The following is a 17,111-nucleotide window of genomic DNA, read 5'->3' on the forward strand; positions in this document are numbered from 1 at the left end:
GACTGTTGCAATCAGGTGATTGCAGATGAAAAGCTTCATTGGACGGTCTTTGGAGTGTCATTGGGGTGCAAGCCATGCGTCCGGAACACTCCCACTCTACATTGATTCCTATGGTTGCTTGCTTCTTATTGGCGGGTCCAGAGGACGGTAGGTGGTGCTTTTCGCAGAACCGTCACTTCCAGTTTCCCACCACTTACTCGGATGGTGGAAGCAGTGCAAGGCATGCCAGACAGGTCTGGACGGGGTAAGCTAAGAAGCAATGTCCATCTTAGTGCTGCCCGCGGGCCTCAGCGCAGTAATGCCAATGCCATTCAGAACGACCATTCAATTTCCCACTGACAGCCGCTGCTTCCGGACAGGCGTACACACTTCCCTACTCCTCTCCACCACACAAGTCTCTGTGTGTGTCAGTGCAGACTGGGCCCAGGCATGATCACGGGGCTGGAGAAGTGGGGTATGTGTACACAGAGATCGGCTGGCCCAGAGGAGAGGGAGCAGAAACTGAGACCTTACTACATCATTTTACCTGACTGTAGGGGAGCACATATATTTTTATTAAATTCTGTCCATTTGTAGGACTAATTATCAAGATTCAATACAAAAGGCTTGGCTTCTAAAAATGTACCACATCCATAAACTCTATCCCAGCAGAAACCAAAAATGTGAATGGACTTTACTGGTACAAATAGGACAAACAAATCATTAAAAAAAAAAAGTTTACTAGAAGTTTACTTCTAGACTTTGGGCCTCTGTAAAGAGGAACCCAGCAAAAACATATTAACTACTCAATTAAATATATAAACCCCAAGGGTCCCAAGAGATCAAAGGTCGATGCATTTCACTTTATTTGCTTCCTAAGGACCTTGTGTTTTCAGATGTGGGACTGAGTAGTCTAGACACTGCCCTCAAGATGTGAAATATGGCAGAAAACATATTCCCCCTCCACTCTATACAAAACTATGAGAAAAAAAGTTTGACCTTTTGCTATACTTTGGGATAGAATGACATTTGAACTAATCACTACTTAGAACTTTGAGCATGTAGCATCTTCAAAGCTTACAGTATTACTAAGGAAGGGGTTGATGTTAACTGTCCTTTATAATATGTCAGTACAGGGGCATAGATCCAAATGCAAAAGTCAGACTCGGATACATTGCTGGAAAAATTGCTAGTTTATTGATTTGATTTCTTATTACATGATATAATATAATGTGAGTAAATATAACACATTTAACCAAATAGGTATTTACTTGATAAATCATGTAAAAGTCAATAATTATTGATAAAATATTGCATTTAACTAAAGCTTGTAGAATAAAAACATTTGAATAAAATTCAAAAACACAGGGATACAATTTTTTTTGTTCTAGATCAGGGGTCTCCAAACTGCGGCCCGGGGGTCAGATGCGGCCCTCTGCTTGCTTTTATGCGGCTCTCTGGATTTTATCCATGGATACCAACAATGGGACATAAATCCCCCCCCCACACTCACACCAATGAAAGGACACAATTCCTCAAAGTCACACCAAAGATAGGGCACTATTCCCCCCTATGATGGGGCACAGTTTCTCCCAATGACACCAATGATGGGGCACAATTCCTGCCACTGACACTAATGATGGGGCACAATTCCTCCCAATGACACCCATGATCGAGTACTATTCCTCCCAGTGAAACAAATGATGGGTCCCTATTCCTTCCAATGACACCAATAATGGGGTCCAATTACACCAATGATGGGGCACAATTCCCCCAATGACGCCAACGATGGGGAACAATTTCTTCCAATGACACCAATAATGGGGCTCAATGACACCAATAATAGGGGACAATTCCTCCAAGTGAGTCCAACAATGGGGCACAATTCCTCCCACTAATACCAATGATGGGCCACAATATCTCCCAATGACACCTATGAGGGGGCACTATTCCTCCCACTGAGACAAACAATGGGGCATTATTTTTCTCTCAATGATGTTGGGACCTTTTCTACTCCCAACGGCCGCAGTCCGGCCCCCTAAAATCTGAAGGACAGTAAACCGACCCTTCGTTTAGAAAGTTTGGAGACCCCTATTCTAGATCAGGGTTTCTCAACTTTGTTTTACCTTGGAGAAATCCTTGGCAAAAAGTCATCTTCTGGCATGCTGCTCCTTGCCGGCCCCTCGTCCTCTCCTGTAGATCCTAGGTGATGTCACATACAAGCACCTGAGATGGACAGGAGAGAGGGGGGGCAACAGGAAACAGCGCTCCACAGCCATCACTATTACAGCCACTTCCCTGCCTAGTGTTGGCAGAGGGGATGTAATCTACCCATCAGTTGCCTGTGACTAATGGGCAGATCATGGCAGAACCCCTGGGGACCTTATGGGGAACTCTAGAGTTCTGTGTAACCCAGGTTGACAAACCCTGTTTTATTTCCAGTAATTCTTTATTAACAACGAGAAAGAGTATTGTACAAAGATTATACAGAGGTTGTACATAAAGGTGAGAGATTATATTGTGTAGCGTGGCAAAGTACTTACAGCTACAGTATAAAAAGGTCACTTAAAGAACAAAACACATATGAACATTTTGTTTTCATCACATACCAATGTCACAAGCTCATCTCAAAGTGGGAGTAATGGAAGGGGGGAGGAAACTGTGGTTAAGAGAGAATGGAGGAAGAGGAGGGAACAGGCTACAAAGAAAGAAAACATCCAGTCAATCATAATTGTTAGCCAACTTTGCTTGTCAGAGCTTAAAGAGATTATCAAAAGGTAACAATCTGTTATTGTACAATTAAGGTTATTAAGCCATAAGGACCATAGTTCAGAGTATTATTATTATACACGTAGTATTATTATTATTATACACGATTTATATAGCGCCAACAGTTTATGCAGGGCTGCTTTACAATGTAGAAGGGGGACAGCACAATTACAGTACAGCTCAATACAGAAGGGACAGGAGGGCCCTGCTCATAGAGCTTACATTCTAAAAGGGGGGGGGGGTGGTGGTACAAAAGGTAATAGATGCGAGGAATGATTTGATGGGGGTGGCTCGGAACAGTTGTTAGGTGGGTGTGGGATAGGCTTCCCTGAATAAGTGAGTTTTCAGGTTAGAGGCTGATCGGACATACCGGGGCAGGGAGGTCCAGAGGATGGGAGAGGCTCTGGAGATGGTATTAATTTGGTGTGTAGATGGCAGCAGCCTTTCCATGTTGCATTGGTGGTTTAGAATTTGCAGAGTATCAACTATGCCAGGAGGATACAGGAAGTGCCACATTCTAACAATACAACATTTTGCTGCAAGGAAAAGATGGGCAAGAATGGCTTTAATTGCTCAATCTGAAGATGTAATAATGCAAGTGCAGGGTCAGGTGATATAGGTATCCCTACAATTTCAGAGGCCAATTTAAAGATCCCATTGCATTATGAACGTAGACTTAAGGTCCCAATATGAAGCATAAAGAGCCGGTATCACCATATTGTCTCCAGCATATAGGGTAGAGGAGTGTGTGTGTGTGTGTGTGTGGGCGGGGGGGGGGGGGGGGGGGGGAGCAGGGTGTAAATATTTCAAAGGATGCAAGATACCACCGGTGTAGGACCTTATTGGTAAGGATTTTAGAATTTAGAACAATTAGGTTTTAGTATGTATCTAAAGTTTCAATGCTTATATGATTATTATGCATTCGTTTTAGCCCGCTTGCCTAGAATAGTTTTTTTTTTGCCTAGAAAGCACTGTGTTATGTTCAGTTAAAAAAACTTGTGAGATTGATTCTATTACACTACAACTATTTGTCAATGTGAGCGTGTTCTTCAAATTCAACATGTAATTTCTTATCATTCCTTATAGATAACCACTTAAGACCATTTTCTTTATGGTACAATTCTCAGTGATTGATACAATGGAAAGCCTGATGCCCTGTACACACGATACGATTTTCTGATAGCAAAAGTCAGATGTGAGCTTTTGAACGGAAATTCCGACCATGTGTATGCTCCATCGGACTTTTGCTGTCGAAATTTCTACCAACAAAAGATTGAGAGCTGGTTCTCAATTTTTCCGACGGAAAAAATTCCTATCGGAAAATCCGATCGTCTGTAGAAATTCAGACGCATTCTCGGAAACAATTCGATGCATGCTCGGAAGCATTGAACTTAATTTTCTCAGCTCGTCGTAGTGTTGTACGTCACCACGTTCTTGATGGATGAAAGTTCAGAGAACTTTTGTGTGACCGTGTGTATGCAAGCCAAGCTTGAGCGGAATTCTGTCGGAAAAAACATCCAATCCGATGGTGTGTACGGGGCATGATATGTTGTTGCAAATTATTTTGTTCAGCAGGGACTAGGGCAGGGGTAGCTAACCTCGGCCTAGAGGCAGAGGCATGATGGGATTTGTCGTTTCACCACAGATGGAGTGCTGAGGTTGCCTACCCCTGAACTACAGTGTAAAATTTCCAATTCGAGGTAGATTGCTTACCAGAGAGGAATCAGTAGATGTGGACATCCATTTCGATATGGGAAGGTAAAATGTGTTTACCAAGAAAGCGGCCTATATGTATACAAGAGAAGTAGTCTGAAGGTGGTAAATTAAATCTATTGCATATACTGTGTATAGTATGGTTGTCATACAAATAGGACAGGAGGGTGAATTTCCAGGAGTGAATATGAATATCTGGGAGGAACTGTTGTACAATGTCTATACATAAGGATCTCTGTTTTAATCAATTGTGACTGTAGTTTGTTACTGATCTGTGACATCAACATAACCCAACAGCTTCATTGTCCTACATAATAATCTGCCAAAACACATGAAGACTGTACATGGTAGGATTATATGTATATGTATGACATAAGAAAACTTCCAAAAACTAAAATAGTTGGTAAAAGATGAACAGCGCAAGGACGCCCTGAAATAGATTGAAAAAAAATAAATTTGTGTCAGAATAAAAATAGTAACATAAATGTTATAAATTAATTGCTTTTTATTTGATGACTTTATAAAGTGTAAAATTTTGAAATGCATATAGCCAGCTCCTAGATACGTGATAGTTTAGATACATTTAGTTCTGGCTCACTGTAACCAGTGAAGCTGCTGTTTTGTTGTAAGGCAAATTTAGTTGTGCTTACTGAAATCGGTGTATTGGTGTTGATTATTCTGGCCTGTTCAAAGTTTTACCTGCTGCAGGTTTGATTGCTCTATCTGCTTTATGGAGAACTGTGGATCTCTCTAGATAGAAAATGCGTAGGTGTGGAGCAAGGCAAATGGGCATGAATACTTATACAGACCTAGCAAATCCCTGGTAGGGTGACCCAGATGGCTGCTGAGAGTAGTATAAATACTACAGTATGTGACACAGAGCTTCCAGGTTTTCTCCTGTAGGGGAGGAAAGAGCAAGGAGAAAATCCCTGATGCAGCACATCCATGTAGGTGTTCAGTGGTGAGATGACAACCCAGGGGCTGAGGTTGTCATTTCACCACTGAACACCTACAGTATGTGGATGTGCAGTATTGGAGATTTCCTCCTCTGTCTCTCTCTCCAGCCACCACAGGAGCCAGGATGAGCTCCACTCCCCCACCAGCATTCCTATAGCAGCAGATGCTTTCATCTTCCACACCACTCCCCGAACCAGCTGAGCCTGAGCGGCACACTACTTTGTCCAAGGGTTCCTGTATAAGAGGAACACAGACTAAGGGGTGCTGAATTCCGCCATGGGCTATCCTGCCATGTGTTTACTGTTTGTGAAGCCTCAGCTGGAACTTACTAAAATATCTGACTATGGGGCTGTCAATTGAGGATCTAGTCTGGTATCACAGGAAAAAGGGGTCACATGAATTTTGGAAGGAGGCAACCAAAAGGACATTTTGTGAGTACAGACAGTAAGAGAGTTCCTAGAAGCTTTTGGGCTGCTGTCACCTCCTGGTGCTAGAGAGTCAGCTGTGAATATCCACACAGATATACATAGGCAACCCTGCATGGCTTGATGCTGGTACTGTACAGAAACCAGTGATGAAGAGAAAACCAGCACACTCAGTAGATTCTGAAACCGAAATTTACTGAAGTTTCATATTAGCAATATTGGCATAGCTTTTTTGCCTGCTTCAGAATCTACTTGGCGTGCTGATATGTCCAGGCCTGTCTGGCCCTCTAGAAAGACTCCCTAACCAAATTGATATATTGCATATATGCCAGAGTGGCACTGTCTAGAAAGTGAGATGGTGCTTGAACTGGCAAAGATCCTATACAGACCAAGCTGGGTGACCAAATAGCCAGGGCGTTGCTTGTTGATTTGTGGCAACAAGCTCATGTGAGGGTAAACCTAGAGCGTTCTCTTTCCGTTTGCCTTGAAAAGTTCCCTTTTTAATGCTAAATCTTACAATATACACAGTTATAAAATCCAAAATGCTGTTAATGTGCAAAAAAAATTTCCTTATAAAAGTAATTAACCATTTACTAGAGAGCGTTAATCAATGATCTGGCGAGAACTCAACTAAGATTTGACCCTTCCAATACTTGAAGAGGTCATATGGAGTAGGTCATTCGTCTCTAAAATAATCACCATCATGTGCATAAAAAAGTGTTTTCTTATACATGTAATCCTCTATGTGCTTGTTCCACTTTTGCAGTGAGCTACCACAACCGGCGTGATAGGTCATGAACTCACCCAAGACGTGACTCTTTAGTACTGGACTAGGTCAATAAACTAGAAACAATCAATATCCTTTTATATTTGTCTTAACTACTCCAAGATGTTCCCAAATGCACAGTAATAGAAAAAAAAACACAAGTCTCCATTGAATTTTTTTTTTTTTTACTTTAAAAAATAAATAAAAGCCTTGATGAAGTCCTTGTGACAATACATGTAGGGAGGAGGAAGCAGAAACATCACAATGCATGTATTTTACAACTTGATTGATGCTATTGAGTTTAAGTGAGGTCTCCTCCTTCTTAGAAAACCGATCACAAATAGTGAAACTGGGGTCTTTCACTTCTGAAAAACGTACAGTGTCATGCGGAGTCCCTCAGGGATCTCCCTTATCGCCCGTATTGTTTAATATCTATCTTCGCCCTCTCTAACCAGAAGTTACTTTACCTCTCCTATGCAGACGACACACAACTGTATTTCCGCATCTGCAACAAAAAGGATCATTCTCTTGTACTAGAGAAATGCCTTACTCTAATAGATAACTGGATGACAAACAGTTATCTTAAACTCAATGGTTCGAAAACAGAACTTTTCCTGTTTCACGCTAACCGGAAAAATCACCCCGCGTCAACATGGACTCCCCCAACCATTCTGGGTAAAACTATCACCCCTAGCACCAAAGTCAAAAGTCTCGGAGTCATTTTCGATACCTACATGACAATGGATGCACAAATAGGGTCAGTAGTCAGCGGATCCCACCATCTGCTGCGCCTACTACGCAGACTCACGCCCTTTAGCCCGAAAGAGGACATTACAGTCGTGGTGGGAACAATCATCAATTCAAGACTCGACTACGCAAATGCCCTCTATCTATGACTCCCCACATACCAAATCACTTGTCTGCAAGTCGTTCAAAATACGGCCGCTCGACTAGTGACTGGGAAAAAAACATGGGAATCAATCTCACCTTCACTGAGATCCCTTCATTGGTTGCCAGTAAAAGACAGAATAACTTTCAAGGCACTATGCCTAATACATAAGTGTATTCAAGGAAATGCCCCCCAATATCTATGCGAAAAAATAAAAGCCCATAACCCCAATCCCATTCTGCGATCCACCAATCAAAACCTCCTCCAGATACCCAAAGCCAGATACAATTCCAAAAGGAGATCGAAGATTTGCAGTCCAGGGACCTCGCCTGTGGAATGCACTACCAACCACCATCCGACTGGAGTCGGACCACTTGGCCTTCAGGAGAAAGATTAAAACCCATCTCTCTCTCTCTCTCTCTCTCTCTCAATTCAATTCAATTCAATTCAATTCAAATAAGCTTTATTGGTAGGACCAAATACATGTTAGCATTGCCAAAGCAAGGAAAAGGGGAAGGGGATAATATAAAGGGGAAGGGGGGGTAATATAAAGGGGAGGGGGGGGGTAATATAAAGGGGAATGGACATAAGTCTGTGAAAGTCCTTAGTCTCTCATGTACCTCTCAGTCTGTGACACGCTGTCACATATTGGGCAGCTATCTTCACCATTGGCTCCTCTTCTCCCAGTAGAATTTGGAGTTTCCTCTTCTCTTCTGCAGAATTGAAGTCTGGGATGAGAGCGGAGAGTCTCTGGAAGTGAGTGTCCCTCACTGATGAGTACTTGGCGCAATGTAACAGGAAGTGTTCCTCATCCTCAGGGACCCCCTGGTTACATTGCTGGCACAGTCTACTCTCCCTGGGCTTGTAGGTCTGTCTGTGCCGCCCTAATTCCATTTCCAGGCTGTGGGCGCTCAGTCTGTACAGGCTCATTGTCTGTCTCTCTTTGGGGTCTTGTAGCACCTCCAGGTACGGGGCCAGTTTGTAGTCTCTCTGCAGTGACTGGTAAATTGTTAGTTTTTTGGAGTTTTTTATTTTGTGTCTCCATTCTCCAACATGTTTTTCTTTGGAGTTATAAGTTATGATTTTTATTTGAGATTTTGTCAGGCCGAATTGTTGAGAGTTTTGGGGAAACAATGTATTGATGAGTTGTTGCAGGCCACACGGCTTGGACTGGTTCTTACTGTCCAGTAAGGCTTGATGGTGGTAGGAGTTGGGACTGCTGTTTTGTAGGTGGTCCCAGTATGATGGCGCCCTCTTCTGTACTGCGAGGAGTAAGGGAAATCTGCCCAGCTCGGACCGGCAAGCACTGTTGGAGGTGCTCCGATGGACTTGGAGGATGTGCTTGCAGAATTCCAGATGGAATATTTCTGTTGGGCTGGGATCCCATTTGGATTGGTCTGGGTAGGTGACAGGACCCCAAACTTCACTGCCATAAAGAAGAATTGGGGCGATGACGCTATCAAATATTTTAAGCCAGACTCTCACGGGTGGTTTTAGGTGGTACAGCCGTCTCCTGATGGCATAGTAGGCTCTGCATGCCTTGTCTTTTAGTGCCTCTATGGCTGGCTTGAAGCTTCCTGATTGGGAAATGTCTAGGCCGAGGTATGTGTAGCTGTTAGTTTCATCCACAGTGCAGTTGTTTATTGTGAAGGAAGGGCTCTTTGTTTGTTTTGTATTTTTCTTTTGGAACACCATGGTTTTTGTTTTGCCCGAGTTGATTGGTAGTGCCCATGTGGCGCTGTATTTCTCCAGAACTTCCAGGCTGTCTTGTAGGCCTTTCTCTGTTGGTGACAGAAGTAGGAGGTCATCTGCATAGAGCAGGAACTTCACCTCGGTGTCATGTAGAGTCAGTCCTGGTGCTGGGGAGGATTCTAGAGCGACCGCCAGTTCATTGATGTAGATGTTAAAGAGGAAGTCCTGTTTCTTTCATCCATAAATGTCTGTTCTGGGAAAATCTTGGAGCAGTTTATTTACCTATGAAGACAGCCATGCAAGGATATCAATTGTTTTAATAAAAGCACCCTGACCTACTAAAGGACTGAGGAGTCAAATCTTGGAGGAGATCTTGTCCTATCATTGGTGGATGAGAAAAAATAGAACAAGCACACTGTGGATTACATTTAAAATAACTGACTTTTATGCACTTGCGTAATTATTTTATAGATGAATTTATATATTTGTATTTAAAATATTTTCTAATGTACATATATCAAATAAAGCACTACACTACAAAAACTGAGGATATTATCGTAAATATATATTTTTGTAACAAAAGTGCTTTTTTATTACATAATTTGGTTGTTATTATAATTTATGTGGCAATGTACTATTTGGATACAACATTTGTGTGTTTGTATATAGAATTTGAAAGTTAGAAGCATAAGGTAGATATTATTGATCTATAAGCATTCTCGTGTGCTACAAATGACAACAAACTACAGGAAAGGTTATAGAAAATTATTTTACCATCAACGCCGGAGGAGTAAGCTGTGAAGAATAAAAAAAGCAGTTACAGTGATTACTTACAGGATATCACTAGAAATGTTAAAACGTTCTAATTATCTGTATTTTTTTTTACCTTAACACTGAGGGCGTTTTGCAGGTGCTATAGCGTTAAAAATAGCACCTGCAATCTGCCCTTAAACAGCTGCTTTCACACTGGAGCGGTGCGCTGGCAGGGCATCAGAATAAGTCCTGCCAGCAGCTTCTTTGGAGCGCATTAGCAGCGGTGAACTCACTGCTGCTAATGCGCTCCTGCCCATTGAAATCAATGGACATCGCTGTCGTACCGCCGGCAATACGCTGCTGTAGCGGCGCATTGCGGGCAGTTTTAACCCTTCGACAGCTAGGGAGGGTTAAAAGCACCCGGCTAGCAGCCAAAATGCGCCGCAAATCCGACAGTAAAATGGTGGCGTTTTACTGCTATTTTACCACTTACGCTATGTGCCGCACAGTGTGAAAGGGCTCATAACCAGACCTTCTACTATCTAGCATTGTCTTCTTTTTTCACACTTCCCCCATGCCATATCAAAGTCTTGTTTTTTTTTGTTTGTTTTTTTGTTTTAGTTTTTAAATAATGTAAACATGTTAGACCCCTTTCACACCTGCGGACCATTCAGATCCGACTGTCAGTTTTTTTCAGGCGGATCGGAAAGGGCGCTCCATGTATCTCTATGGAGCGTTGGATGTCAGTGGTGACATGGCCGCTGACACCCGATCAGCCCCGATGCATTAAGATAAAAAAAAAAAAAATTCCGCCTTTACAATCACTTCAAGCTTAGGGAGTTTTATCATCCAATCATGTGCAAGCAAAAAAAATAGTTTTCCATTTCCCTTACACATGATTGGATATTCCTGTCAAAGTGAAACTGCACCACTTTCACTAAGCTCTGGGGACAATTCCCTTGCAGAGTGAACAGCCTATTTGACTTATGTAAATCAAGGCTCTAACCCATCCCAAGGCTCGAAGGCTCTAACCCATCCCAAGGCTCGAAGGCTCTAACCCATCCCAAGGCTCGAAGGCTCTAACCCATCCCAAAGCTCAAAGGCTCTAACCCATCCCAAGGCTCAAACCCATCCCAAGGCTCAAAGGCTCTAACCCATCCCAAGGCTCAAAGGCTCTAACCCAATCCCAAGGCTCAAAGGCTCTAACCCATCCCAAGGCTCAAAGGCTCTAACCCATCCCTATACTTTCCAAAGCTTAAACATTTGCCTTTACGTTAGCTTTATACGTATATAAAATACTAAATTCAAGACAAATAAATGGATTTTGAAGGTTTACGCTTTATCTTTGACATAAATTACCTGATATCTCCGGCAGAAGTGTAACTGGTCCCACACTGATGTTGTAGCTCTGATCAGCAGATTTTCCAACTTTGCTTCCAGCACCAGAGCATGACTGTAACACATAAAATAATTATATCTAAAGTGTAAAGCAAAAAACAATTACCATACATCCAACATATTGTAGCTGGATAATTAACAAATCAGTCCATGTTTCATTATGTTAATGGCCATTTGCATTGTCTTCGTCTTTGTGAATGATTCTTACTGTATACTTTTAAGCCGGCCATACAGTGTTTGTATCTCTACCGATTCAGTAGGTACCGGCCGAGATTCGAACCTTTACTGGGCAGGCTGAATGTACCCAAGTTGATTGATTGATCAACTTGGGTACAACCAGCCTGCTAGATTATCTTGCTAATATCGCAAGTGGCTGCTATAGTCACTAACAATAAATAGCTGTCTTCTCCTGGAGGGCATGGCTTCCTCTGCCCGCCCCGTCCCTCCGGCGGGACAAGACAATTGCTAATTCTCCTGTCAGCACTGTCTGTGTTGATGGGGAGAATTGTGCAACTGGAAACTGTCTACAAAGACTTCTTCAGTTATGGATGGCAGAACCACTGTTACACATCCTTGGATTGCTGCCACATCTGCAAAAAGTGTGCCTTTAATGATGCTCTTCGGGCGAGGAAACTGAAAAAAGCCTGCAGGCGCCAGATCAGGGGAGAATCAAGAACAGCTATGCCATTCTGAGCCAAGAATTGGTGCACACGGATCGCACAGTGCGCAGGCGCATTATTGTACATCCTGGTCACACATGGTAATGAAATCTCCAGAGGTTTCCATCTGTTTTGCTTTCTGTTTGTCAGCTTGTGTGGCACAAACTAAGAACAGATCTTCCGCTTACCCAAATCTTTGCAGACGATGGTGGTGCGCTCCTTGCTGATGCCCAAGATCTCCACCATCAATGGTAGAGTCAGTTGGCAATCTCGGGCTGGCATTTTTTGCACTCGCACAATTATGTGTGGGGTTCCACTTGTCAACGGCCGACCTGTAGCTCACCCTCGGTTGTGTCCTTCCCATCGCGAAAGCATTTGAACCAGTCGTAAACACATTTTCTGCTCACAATTTTCGTCCCGTACACTTGCATCAACATTTCATGCATCACCATTGCCTACTATATTTCCCCGATTCATAGCAAAACTTGATGTTCACTTGTTGCTCCATTACACTGTGACCCTACGTCTTACTCTGATGGTCATGTGTACTCCACGCTAGGTGGTGCTTCTCAACCTGTCTTTGGATAACCATGTGCATGAGTGAGCACCTGGTCCATGTTGCCGTTGAGATAATGGACCATTCACCAAACTTTTTAGACCCACCTTGTATAGTTTCTCTAGCTCATAGGGGTCCTGTTGGGCAGCTGCAGGGATGGGAACTTGTTATTACAGTACATAAAGCTCACAGCATTTTTAATATTGATCTGAGCAGGACCCTACTTACATAGTCCTAATGCATGCTGGGTAGGGTTGCCACCTCATCCCTTTAAACCCAAAGACATATGAATTTTACAGGTTCTGAGGCCAATTTGATGCAGATAAGCCACTGAGTGAGTTTAATTACCACCTTAATCAGCCACAGAACCTTTGTAATTTATATGTGTTCGGGTTTAAAGGGATGATGTGGCAACCCTAACGCTGGGGCTTTTGTAAAAATTTTCTCCTGGAGAAAAGCAGCGTTAAAAACATGCCTAATCTGCATTTTTGAAAATGTGTGAAGGCAAGTCAAGCACTTGGGCATTTATTAATTTCATTGGCTAGAATATTAATTTAGTGCTTAGGTACAGTTAGACGCATTTGACTCGTTTTGTCCAAAACACTCCTCTCTTAAACACACAAGTGATGTTTTTTTCTGACTTTAAACTCCCCTTCCTCCTAACTCCTGTGTGTGCATGGACACATAGGCCAACATGGAGAGACATTTAGCGGCAGAAAAAAAATCAAACTCCTACAAAACAGGCATTTTTGAACTCAAGAGTGCATGAGGCCTTACTGTTATACTGTATGAAGAATCTATTTTAGGAGTTGTATGCAAGGATTTTATTAGGCTGTACTAAATAAAATAAATGAGTGGTGCATGCATTTTTTTTAGGATTCCTGGAATTATTTCTACCTATTTTTTAATAATAACTCTATTTGTTGTACTCACAGGAGTGCAAGCGCCAGTTGAGAGATCGCAGAGATTTATCTGGCAGTGAAGGTAGATTTTGCTGTAACCAGTGATAAACTTAAATAATTGCAAGGAAAAGCGACCTTCCTTTGAAACGCCATTAATGGGAACGCTGATGGGGGAGCTCTGTTTGCCTGGACAGCTGTTAAATAAAAGGAAGAAAAGCCATTATTATACTATGATACTGCTATAATACATCATTTGTGTTTTTTTTTTAATACCTTGAAAGAGACCTGGCCATGTGTTAATACACTTTTAGGGGAACGCATTACTTTAAGGAAGAGTGCTTATTTTCCTTCCACTCAACATGTTCCATTGTAAAGAAGGGTTCCTCAAAGTCACTACTGTGTTCTACACTAGTGAAAGAGGCAGGAAACATGGACTCCCGGAGGTGTCAGTTTCCCAGCAAACTTCAAGGGAGGAGTTCTCTAAAACGGAGGAGCATTAAGGGATGAGGGCGGAATTAGTCATCATCTTATACACAGGTAGGTGCTTTCCTGAATGTATTTTATTATGTGTCAGGGTCTCTTTTAAAACTCAAAAAAAAACAATGCACAGTAGATATATATACTGTAAGAAATAATTTTCGCAAAGATTATGTCTGGATGCGATGGATAATGTCGCCTTGTTGTTCTTTACATATATCAAATTAGGCCAATTACCCAGAATATAGTGTGCCTAATGAATTTAGAATTAATTGATACTACTTGATACTGGTTTACCTAGAAGCATACACTAGACACCAGGAGATTCTGACTAACGAAGGCAGGCCATACTGTATATGAATAGTAAAATGAATGATTGTCTGAATGGAAAAATAAATTTCTGTCCAATTTAATATGTTATTGTCCTATTGGTTTGGAATTTGTGCAATTATTTTACAACATTTTTTCAACCATTTTTAGATACTTATGCCGCATACACACGGTCATTTTTCAGCATTGAAAAAAACCCAACTTTTTTAAAAACGTCATTTAAAATGATCGTGTGTGGGCTTCACATCGTTTTTCGGCTTCTGAAAATGTAGTTTTTCGGGTTGGAAAAAATGATCGTGTGTGGGCTAAAACGATGTTTTAAACCCACGCATGCCCAGAAGCGAGTTATGAGACGGGAGCGCTCGTTTTGGTAAAACTACCATTCATAATGGAGTAAGCACATTCATCACGCTGTAACAGACAAAAACGTGAATCGTCTTTTACTAACAAGGAATCAGCTAAAAGCAGCCCAAAGGCGAATAGAACTTCCCCTTCAGAGTGCCGTTGTACGTGTTGTACGTCACCGTGATTTGTTCATCATTATTCAAAAATGATGGTGTGTGGGCAACATCGTTTTTAATGATGAAGTTGGAAAAACATTGTTTTTTGGACATGCTGAAAAACATTTTTTTTTCATGCCGAAAAACGACCGTGTGTACGCGGCATCAGATACATACATTTTTTTTATCGATTTCAGCTGTTCATGCACATTTTTTTTTCTTGAGCAAGTCCCCCATTAATAAGAAAACATTTTTTTTTCTAAAAAAGAAAAAATTCCAACATGCTCAATCATTTAGTTTTGATGGTGGCACGAAAATCACATGTCGCAAGAGGCACTAATTATGTGACAATCAAACTATCGGTCTATCTACCTGAATTGTTTTTTTTTTCTACTTATCAATGGCCTGCTTATAGTAGAAGTCCACCCTAAAATAAAATCCGTGCATCTACGAGGAGAATTTGAATTTTTATGGGGATTTCTGAGACTTGGTTCAACAGTTCTCATGATTGGCTGGCAACCATTCAAGGGTATACCCTTCATCACAGGGATAGAGAGGTTAAAAAATGGGGAGGGTTATACCTAATATATCAAGAATAATGTACAAGTGAATGTTAGAGATTACATCACTTAACCACTTAAGCCCCGGACCATATTGCTGCCCAAAGACCCAAGGTGTTTTTACAGTTTGGGACTGCGTCGCTTTAACAGACAATTGCGCGGTCGTGCGACGTGGCTCCCAAACAAAATTGGCGTCCTTTTTTCCCCACAAATAGAGCTTTCTTTTGGTGGTATTTGATCACCTCGGCGGTTTTTATTTTTTGCGCTATAAACAAAAATAGAGCGACAATTTTGAAAAAAATGCAATATTTTTTACTTTTTGCTATAATAAATATCCCCCAAAAACATATATAAATTTTTTTTTTTCCTCAGTTTAGGCCGATACGTATTCTTGTACCTATTTTTGGTAAAAAAAATCGCAATAAGCGTTTATCGATTGGTTTGCGCAAAATTTATAGCGTTTACAAAACAGGGGATAGTTTTATTGCATTTTTATTATTTTTTTTTTTTACTACTAATGGCGGCGATCAGCGATTTTTTTCGTGACTGCGACATTATGGCGGACACTTCGGACAATTTTGACACATTTTTGGGATTTTTGTCATTTTCACAGCAAAAAATGCATTTAAATTGCATTCTTTATTGTGAAAATGACAGTTGCAGTTTGGGAGTTAACCACAGGGGGCGCTGTAGGATTTGGTGTACACTGTGTGTGTGTTTACAACTGTAGGGGGGTGTGGCTGTAGGAATGACGTCATCGATCGAGTCTCCCTATATAAGGGAGCACTCGATCGATGCAGCGCCATAGTGAAGCACGGGGAAGCCGTGTTTACATACGGCTCTCCCCGTTCTTCAGCTCCGGGGAGCGATCGCGACGGAGCGGCTAGAAACAAATAGCCACGCCGTCGTCCCGGATCGCTCCCCGAGGGGACCCAACCGCTGCAAGTCGCGGGGGGGGTCCCGATCGGACCCCCGACCCACGTCTAGGCAGGGACGTACAGGTACGCCAATGTGCCTGTACGTGCCATTCTGGCGACGTATATGTACATGCGGCGGTCGGGAAGGGGTTAAGTAACTAGGGAGGAGATGGAATCCTTATGGGTAGAGCTCTAAAGGGATGAAGCCAAGGGGGAAATAATACTGGGAGTATGCTATAGGCCCCCTAACCTGAGGGAGGAGGGGGAGGCAGACCTCCTATCACAATTTGGATTAGCAGCAAGGATGGGAAGTGTTTTCATAAATGGGGGATTTTAATTATCCAGATATAGACTGGGCGGAGGGAACCACGCATTCGTCTAAGGCTTGCCAGTTCCTAAATGACTTGCAGGACAATTTCATGGGTCAGAAGGTAGACGTACCGACTAGAAATAAAGCGTTACTGGATCTACTGATTACCAATAATACAGACCCGATGACGGATGTGGAAATACTGGGCAATTTAGGAAACAGCGATCACAGGTCAATTGGCTTCAGTATGAATCACACAAAAAGGAAACATAAGGGGAATACAAAGACACTGAATTTCAAAAGAGCCAACTTCCCTAAACTACGAACCTTGCTTGACGATATAAATTGGGATAAAATCTTATGCCGCGTACACACGATCATTTTTCGGCATTTAAAAAACAACATTTTTCAGCATCTAGAAAAAACGTTGTTTTTTCCGATTTCATCATTAAAACAACGTTGCCCACATACAATCGTTTTTAAAAAACGCTCTAGCAAAGCGCATGACGTGCAACATGTACGATGGCATTATAAAGGGTAAGTTCCATGCAGATGACGC

The 17,111-nt window shown here is 42.0% G+C and overlaps 1 protein-coding gene across 1 annotated transcript in view; it reads right to left on the reverse strand.

Annotated features, from left to right (window-relative positions):
• Positions 1-4,216: 4,216 nt before the first annotated feature.
• LOC120936133 (uromodulin-like) overlaps positions 4,217-17,111 on the reverse strand; it is an 88,535-nt gene continuing 75,640 nt past the window's right edge. The window contains exons 14-17 of the mRNA XM_040348262.1: positions 13,490-13,652; positions 11,303-11,396; positions 9,965-9,985; positions 4,217-4,891 (exon numbers count right to left, since the gene is read on the reverse strand). Coding sequence (XP_040204196.1) covers positions 4,815-4,891; positions 9,965-9,985; positions 11,303-11,396; positions 13,490-13,652 — 355 coding nt within the window. The 3' untranslated portion in view covers positions 4,217-4,814. The remainder of the gene's footprint in view (positions 4,892-9,964; positions 9,986-11,302; positions 11,397-13,489; positions 13,653-17,111) is intronic.

This window comes from Rana temporaria, chromosome 4 (assembly GCF_905171775.1).
Source record: "Rana temporaria chromosome 4, aRanTem1.1, whole genome shotgun sequence".
Classification (NCBI taxonomy): domain Eukaryota; kingdom Metazoa; phylum Chordata; class Amphibia; order Anura; family Ranidae; genus Rana; species Rana temporaria.